Source organism: Phaethon lepturus, unplaced genomic scaffold (genome assembly GCF_000687285.1).
Source record: "Phaethon lepturus isolate BGI_N335 unplaced genomic scaffold, ASM68728v1 scaffold29073, whole genome shotgun sequence".
Taxonomy (NCBI): domain Eukaryota; kingdom Metazoa; phylum Chordata; class Aves; order Phaethontiformes; family Phaethontidae; genus Phaethon; species Phaethon lepturus.
This window is the reverse complement of record NW_010527558.1, coordinates 978-9,143: the sequence shown is the minus strand read 5'-3', so window position 1 is coordinate 9,143 and position 8,166 is coordinate 978. Positions and strand designations below refer to the sequence as shown.

General features: G+C 60.4%; 1 protein-coding gene across 1 annotated transcript in view; it reads left to right on the top strand.

The window, feature by feature from the left end:
• Positions 1 to 7,700, top strand: part of LOC104617969 (histone deacetylase 7-like) — a 15,459-nt gene extending 7,759 nt beyond the window's left edge. The window contains 16 exon segments of the mRNA XM_010283426.1: positions 255 to 464; positions 1,262 to 1,442; positions 1,445 to 1,468; positions 1,937 to 2,070; positions 2,739 to 2,859; positions 3,112 to 3,161; positions 4,288 to 4,395; positions 4,617 to 4,672; positions 4,911 to 4,998; positions 5,305 to 5,424; positions 5,862 to 5,959; positions 6,054 to 6,172; positions 6,373 to 6,506; positions 6,615 to 6,699; positions 6,936 to 7,074; positions 7,655 to 7,700. Coding sequence (XP_010281728.1) covers positions 255 to 464; positions 1,262 to 1,442; positions 1,445 to 1,468; positions 1,937 to 2,070; positions 2,739 to 2,859; positions 3,112 to 3,161; positions 4,288 to 4,395; positions 4,617 to 4,672; positions 4,911 to 4,998; positions 5,305 to 5,424; positions 5,862 to 5,959; positions 6,054 to 6,172; positions 6,373 to 6,506; positions 6,615 to 6,699; positions 6,936 to 7,074; positions 7,655 to 7,700 — 1,713 coding nt within the window.
• Positions 7,701 to 8,166: the final 466 nt, after the last annotated feature.

Here is an 8,166-nt window from a genome sequence, read left to right as displayed (position 1 = left end):
GCTAGAACGGCGCAAGCCTGCATTCCTACCGGCTGGGCTCTGAGTACCAGATGTCCAGGCCCAAGCCCAGGCATACGAGATGCTGCCTTGCCCAGACACGTAGCAGCAAGCTGAGGGCACCTACTCAGCTTCCTTGGCTCCCACTTCCATCGTGCTCCTGTCCCGAGATGCCTTGCCACCCCCGCCATGACCTTCTCGGTCTGGCCTGGCCCCTGCCACCTCTCTGTGCTCATTTGTGACCCCTCTGGCCACAGCGCATGGCTAAATCCAGCGAGAAGCCCCGTCTGCGGCAGATCCCCTCCTCGGAGGACATGGAGGCCGAGGGGTCACTTCCAGAGGCCGGGGCTGAGAGCAGCGACCCAGCGAGGGCATGCGTGGAGCCCACGCGGACGGGGAGCAGCGTGAAGGAGCCCGAGAGGACGCAGAAGATGATGCAGCCTCAAGAGGAGCTTGTCCTACAACAGGTACCCGAGGGCTGGCAGGGATGGGAGAGCCCTGGGGAGGAGTGCAGGCTGCCAGCATGAAGCAGCCCTCTCCCTTCTGGGCACAAGGAGCCCATGAGGAAAAGGAAGAATGGCTTCTCTGGCTGTCTCAAGCTGCATAGAACACTTAGAGTCATTTGAAGCCATCATACAGATGCAGGAGTGGGCTGTAAAGGGTGGAGTTCCCAGCCTTGTCCCTGTCTCCAGTCGTGGCTTAATTGCTTTGAGCATTAGTCCTGTGCAGGCAGCGTGCAGAGATCCCTGCCCTGCGATTTGGAGCAATTTTTATTCATCCCTTGGTGTCTCCTGTTTGAGGCTTTGTGCAAACCCAGCAAAGCTGATAGCATCCTGAGCCTGGGAAGATGCAGATCAGGCCCTGAGAGCCGCCTCGGTAAAGGGGTGCTGTGTGGGTAAGGACGCAGGCACCATGTCTGTACTTTCCTCGAGCCCGGGGCAGTTCGCTAGGACAGGGGCAAGAGCTGCAGCCACCCCTGGTGTCAGCAAGGCTGGGTATCGTCCCCAGATTGCTGGGTATCGTCCCCAAATGGCTGCGCCTTGCAGCAGGGCTGCCCAGCACTGCGGGGCTGAGCCAGCAGAGAGCAGCAGATGCTGTGTGATGTGTCCCAGCTCCTGCAAACCGGCCCCAAGCCCCCCAGCCTGGAGGGGGCTGTTGTATCCAGACCCTGGAAGGGTGCACAGCTTAGGGCTCCCTTCCCTGGGCCGGGTGATGTTGCTCTCACCGCCCTGGTGCCTTGCTCACCGCCACCTCTCTCCACCAGGCCTATCTCTGGGATTCCTACCAGCGCATGCAGCAGCAGCTCCTCAAGCGGCAGCCCTTGGCCGACTCCCCCATGGTCCCCACCATCCATGCGGGTCACAGGCCCCTCTCCAGGGCTCAGTCATCTCCTGCCACCGCGACCGTCTCCCTTCCTGCCCAGGACACGGCCTCCAAGACGCTCTCCCGGAAAAGCCGCACTTCACTACAGGTCCGGCCCGGCCCCTGTGCGGGGCTGTCACAGCGGCAGGGGCTGGGGGCAAGAGCTGGAAGGGAGGTGGGGATGCCCAGAGGCAGCTTAGCTTCAGTCCCTGTCAGTCCCGGACTCATAAAAGCTTGGGAGTGCTCCGGCTGGCTGCAAAAAGAGCAGAGCAAGCCACGAGGGGCCCTTCTCCTTAGATAAGGTGGTTTTTCCAAGCAGGACTTGCCCATCTGGCCCCTTGACTGCCCTCGTGGTCCAGTGATGCTGACAAGGTTCAGCTTTCTTACATATCCAAGGCAGGATTTGCTTCGAGCATGTTGGGACAGAGACTCCCGTGGTTTCAGGGAGGCGTTTCAGTCAAACCAAAACGTTTAGGGTCTCGGCCAGCCCTGGAAAAGAGCTGAACTAGGGTCAGCACCATCAAGGCCTGGGTGTCCAGTCCAGTCTCGGGACAGCAGCTCTCCTTGTGTGTTGCAGGGCTGGTTTATGACTCGGTGATGCTCAAACACCAGTGCTCTTGCGGCGACAACAGCAACCACCCAGAGCACGCGGGCAGGATCCAGAGCATCTGGTCCCGCCTGCAGGAGAGAGGGCTGCGCAGCCAGTGTGAGGCGAGCGCAAGCGGCAGTAGTGGGAGGTGAGCGCAAGCGGCAGGGTGGGAGCCGGACGCCTGTCCAGGAGGGGCATGCTGGTACGAGCAGACCTCGTGCTAATGGTGTGATAGGGTATCCTGCTCCCACCTCCATCCCTTTTGCTCCCAGATCTTCTCGGCCCATTTACCACCATTATCCAGAGGGCTTGGACTTATGCATTGCTGGCAGTGCCAAGTTGGAGCACGCTGGTCTGACCATCTCCAGCTTCAGATGGCAGCAGGGGTCTGCTGTGCTGGAAGATGAGCGTAGGGAGAGGCGTGATCCCTGCTGAAGCAGGGTGTTTTGCCAACTCTGGGAACAGCAGTGTCAGTTCCAGTCTGTCAGAAACCTTGCCTGGTCTAGCTGGGCTGACTGGCCCACACAGGGCTCTGCAGCTGTATGAAGGTGGTGCTGGCATCTCCTGCCTGATCCTTGCCTGCAAATGAGGGGGGTGCCCAAGTTCAAATCCAATGCAGAAAGCACGGTGCTCAGCCTTGCAGCTGCCTCCCCAGCTGCGCTGACACGAGGTGTGGCTGTACTCGGACAGCAGGACCTGCCACCTCCACCCTCGGAGGCTGGTGTGCATGGGTGGGAGAGCCCACGTCTCCCACCTGGAGCAGCGTGGTCAGAGCCCCTGTCTGCCACAGTGTCTGCGGGGACGCAAGGCCACCCTGGAAGAGCTGCAGTGTGTCCATACCGAGCGCCACGTCTTCCTCTACGGCACCAACCCTCTCAACCGCCTGAAACTGGACAACGGGAAGCTGGCAGGTGAGGCCACATCCTCACCGCACCTTCGGGCAGCCGTGCCCTCGCCTTCTGCCCGTCCCTACCCACACCAGGTCTTGGAGCACCCTCAGCCATTGGGGACCGCACCAAGCAGCTCCCCTGGAGGCTTGTCCTAATTCTGGCCCAGCAGCCAGGCTAAACCTCCCTCCTCAGTACCCCTGTGCCATGTGCCCTGTCCCCCACCATTCTCCAGTTTCTCAGCTCTGAAGTCCTCTCTGTCCCCTCTCTCTGCAGGGATCCTGTCGCAGCGGATGTTTGTCATGCTGCCCTGTGGAGGCGTTGGGGTAAGTGCTTGATCTCTGCTCTGGCCTGTTTTGGACGGGGTTGTTCCGTTCTTCTGTCCCCGGCGAGGGGCTCCTCATGGGCTTGAGTGGAGAGGGAGCTCCTGAAGCCTTTGGGCTGCCAAGGTTGGGTAGCTTCAGGTGTTAGCATTCCATCTGTGGGCAAGATGTTGTATCAGAGCTTCTCCCTGTCCTCAGGATGGTCCTAAGCATCCCACCCTTGAAAGGGGATCCTTTATGCCTTCTTACTCTCTAAGGGGACAAGAACCAAAAGCCCCTCACAGCCATTTTTAAGAGCCTGGGGCGTTAGAGGGGAGTGAGCTGGTGGGACGGCTGAGGGAAGCTGTAAGCCATGGCCCCCACTGAGAGAGGGGAACAGTGCCATGGGGACAGCAGCTTGCCACTCCTCTCCAGACACTTCTGTGGCCCCTCCTTTCACAGCTTGCCACCCTGGTTTCTCTCCATTCATTGCGTTTTCCTCTCTTCCTCTCTCCCCCCGTCTCTGTCCTTCTCTCTCTCTTTCAGGAGGGGTCTCACTCCATGCCTTCCTGCTGCCTCTTCTGGTTCTTCTCCTCTCCTTGCCCCCGCTGCTGGGCACCAGCTCTTCTCAGCCCCGTTTGCATCCACTTTCCCCGCTCTGCCTCCCCCTCCCTGCCCTCCTCTCGCCCGTGCCCCGAAGGCGGGGGGGCTGGAGCTGCCCCTGTCTGTGGGCAGAGGGGAGCCTTTGAGTTGCACACATGGAGTTGATCAGAAGAGACTTGAGTTTTCCGGCTCTGGCTCGGCCCTTGACGTGATCCTGATCAAACCAAGATGTTTGGTTAAACAATAAAATAAGATAAAGAAGGTAACAAGCGTTTTCTCAGTCACTCCTTCCAGCCCCTGGGTGCAGGGTGAGATGGTCCGTGTGGAGCTCGGCTGGGGGCTGGGGCTGACAGCAGATGCGGGAGCCGCTGGGGAGCTTGCCCCATTGCGTGTGAGGTGGTCCGGCTCCACAGTGCCCGGCCCTTCAGCCTGCACAGGACTTCAACCCCTGGCCCCGAGCAGGACGCTGGCAGAAAGCGTGGGTCCCGTGACCGAGGTCTCTTCCCCCGGTGCCTTGTCCTCATCTGACTGATCCCCTTGCTTCCAGGTGGACAGCGATACCATCTGGAACGAGCTGCATTCCTCCAACGCTGCCCGCTGGGCTGCGGGCAGCGTCACCGAGCTGGCCTTCAAGGTGGCCACGAGGGAGCTGAAGGTAGGGTGGCCTCACGTGGAGGTCCCAGAGCTGTGCATCGCCCTGTGGCTGGGCAAGAGCAGGGCTCGGGGTTCTCACCAGCTGGCACCGGGTGCTCCCAGCCCTGCGCTGCTGCGGGCTCTGTCCCTGGCTGTCCCCGTGCGGCAGGACCGGCCAGCTGGGGTGTGGAGGCGGTGCTGGGGGCAGCAGCTCTGATCACCTCGCCTTTCTTTTGTCCCCAGAATGGCTTTGCTGTGGTGCGGCCACCCGGACATCACGCAGATCCTTCCACTGCCATGTAAGGGCCCCTTCCCAAATTGCAGGGCTTTGGGCTGGCATGTGGGAAACCCCAAAAACCAGCTCTCTGGCTCAAAATCACTGATGGCTCCAGACTAGCCTCCCGTGGGTGCCACCCATATCGAGGCTGGGGGGAGAGGGGAAGGAGAGCCCACCCTTTGTGGAGGACATGGGGCAGGAGGGAAGGGTGCTCAGGAAGGGCCCCAGGGCATCAGCTGGCTCCGACTCTCTCTTTGCAGGGGATTCTGCTTCTTTAACTCGGTGGCTATTGCCGCCAGGCAGCTGCAGCAGAAAGGGAAACTCAGCAAGATCCTCATTGTGGACTGGGTAAGTCCCCTGTGTCCCCCAGCGTGTCCCTGCTCCTCCCCAGGACGTCCCCGAGAGTGAGTGTCTGCACCTCCTGCTGGCTCTGGTTTGGAGCTAGACCGGAGAGCAGCGAAACCTCCTCCTTCAGGGCTGGCTGCAGGAATGTGTCAGGATGGGGGAGCAGGAGCAGATCCCGGGGATGGGGGAGCCAGCCCTGGAGCAGGGTAGAGATCCAGCTGCCTTTAGGTCTGTTAGGCTATTAGACCACCCTCAAGGCTGGAAAAAAAAACCCAACAGCCCACACTTTCTCAATCTCTCTCCCTCTAGGATGTTCACCACGGCAATGGGACTCAGCAGATCTTCTACAGAGACCCCGACGTTCTCTACATCTCTTTGCATCGTCACGACGATGGCAACTTCTTCCCCGGTAGCGGGGCTGCCGACGAGGTAAAAAGCACTGACGGGCTGCGAAGTCCGTGCAGCGCTGCCCAGGGACGGCAGCTCTGGTGGCGAAGGTGACAGCCAGGAGAACCCGGCGCTGCCGGGCTGGAGCAGAGGGTAGTTTTGTGTCAGCGCCTTGCAGGCTCGTTTCCCATTTGCGCCCGATCCTGCCTGCTTCACCCAGCGGGCCGCGGAGCCAAGGCTTCCTCCCAGCCTGCAGCCGGCGGCATGGGGACGGTGACTGATGGCTGCACGGCTCTGGGAAATGTCAGGAAAACGCCACGGCTTCTGCTGCCCTTCTGCAAGCTTTGCAAACCCAGCTGGCTCCTGTGGCACAGGGCGGGGGGTCCGGGACACCCAGCCCTGCCTCCCCGGAGCCTGGCAGTGGTGGAGCGTGCCCAGGCAACAGCCCGGCCTTCACTGCTGTCCTTGCTCTCTCACAGGTTGGTGCTGGCCCTGGTGAGGGATTTAATGTCAACGTAGCCTGGGCTGGAGGGCTTGACCCCCCCATGGGTGACCCTGAGTATCTGGCTGCTTTCAGGTACTGCTCCTTGTGTTTCTGCTCATCTCCTCTTTCCCGCAGCGTCGGGCCGAGCCAGCACTTAACACCTCTTACTTGTTTTTTACCCACGCAGGACGGTGGTGATGCCAATTGCACACGAGTTCTCCCCAGATGTGGTGCTGGTATCGGCCGGCTTCGATGCAGCTGATGGCCACCCACCACCCCTGGGTGGCTACAAAGTCTCTGCTAAATGTAAGGAGGTGAAGGCAGTGCTGCTGGCACGGGGCGGGTTGTTCTCACTGCCCACCCAGGCCGGACCACGGCATAGGGGTGGCAGCTTCGCAGGGGGCTGGGGAAGAACTTTGGGCTTGTACTGGCCCAGCATCGAGGGCCAGGGCCCCAGCATTTCATGCAGGGAAGGCTGACAACCGCCCCTCGGGCTTCTCCTCCAGGCTTTGGCTACATGACGAAGCAGCTGATGAGCCTGGCTGGTGGAGCCATCGTCCTTGCGCTAGAAGGTGGCCATGACCTTACAGCCATCTGCGATGCATCCGAGGCCTGCGTGTCAGCCTTGCTGGGCAACGAGGTGAGAGCTGGGGGTCAGCGGGTCGTGGCTGTGGGGCTCTACTGGTGCTGCAAGCTGAGCCCTGGTCACAGCTCCCTCCTGTTGACCGCCTCTGTCTTCCTTTGGCAGCTGGACCCTCTCCCAGAAGAAAGCATGAGGCAGAAACCAAATCCCAATGCTGTGCGCTCCTTGGAAACGGTGATCCAGGTCCAGAGTGAGTGTCCCGGGGCCGGGGGCTCAGCTGGTTAATGTGGAAGGGCCAAGTGTTAGCATTTCCTCCCCTCTCCAGTAATCCCCATGACCTCCCAGGGGACACTTGGCTTAAAAGAGCCCTCCATCATCATCCTCCTCATGGGAGGGTGATGCCCCATGTGTGCATTCACTGCAAGGGAAGCGCAGAGACCTGGGGCACCCTATCCCAGCACCTCCTGATTTTTGCTTCTCCTGCAGGTAAATACTGGGTGGCCGTGCAGCGCTTTGCCTCCAAGCTGGGCTGCTCCTTCCTGGAGGCACAGCACCACGAGGCAGAAGAGGTGGAGACGGTCACAGCCTTGGCCTCCCTCTCGGTGGCCGTGATGGTGGAGAAGAGGTGATGCTCTTAATCGATTCTGGGAGATGTGGGTGCCCCTCGCTCCCTGTGTGCCCAGCTCCAAGCCTTGGTGCACGGGGGTGGCCGCAGAGAAAGGCCATGTCCCACAGCCAGATGAGCTTCTGGGAGGTCAGGACAGTGCTGGCGTTAAGCAAGAATTTGCAACCGTCCTCCCCACTGAGAGCTCTGATCCTGCAGCCCTCACATCGCGGCAGATTTGGCCCCAGCATTCAGCATCGGTGGGTGGTGGGGTGAGGTCCTGCATCCACGTGGTCAGGACCTGGATTGGCTTCTGGGGGTTTCGGTGCTGGGCTGTAGCCAAACAAGACGAAACCAAGACCAAATGAGGTGGGGGGGTTCATCGCCTCCTTTCAGCAGGGTCCCCACCTGCCCACCACCTTTTCTCATCCTCACCAGCACTCAGCCAGAGTCTATGTAGGTCTTGGTGGGGCAGGAAGCACTGGGAGGCTTGTTCTGTAGTTACAGAAGCTGGACTTGCCAGAAGGCCCCTTGATGCTGAGAGGGATGCGTTGTGTCACGCAGGTCTCCTTGTCTCATGTGTCTTATTTCTCCATTTCAGGCCACAAGACGAGCCGATGGAGGAAGAGGAGCCCATGAACCAGTGATGAGTGGTGACGTTCTCTGCTCCCCTGCTTCCAGGATGTGGCTGGACTCTTCTGAGCCCAGTGCTCACTCTTCACTCCTGGCTTCCCGTTTGCCACGTCATCCTCGCTCCCCGAGTCACGGTCCTGAAAATGGCCTGGACCTTTGGCTGCTGCCTCTGCAGCTCTTCCAGAAAGGATGCTGCTGCAGCCACCTGGAAGGCATCCTCCTGCTCGGGACCAATGGAAAACCATAAACTCCCTCTGCATGGCGTGGCCTTGCAAACCTAGACCGTGCCTGCAATCAGTCCCCAAACTTTGGGACCTGAAACCCCTCTGGGGACGTGCATGAGAGGCCTCTGCCTCTCTGGCTGCAGTGGCAGCCAGATGCAGACCTGCCCTTCTCCTGGGATCTTCCTCACCCTTGGGGAAGGGGGTGGGTGTTGGGATGGATGTTGTGGCCGTGCTGCGGGTGGCTAGAGCCACCTTT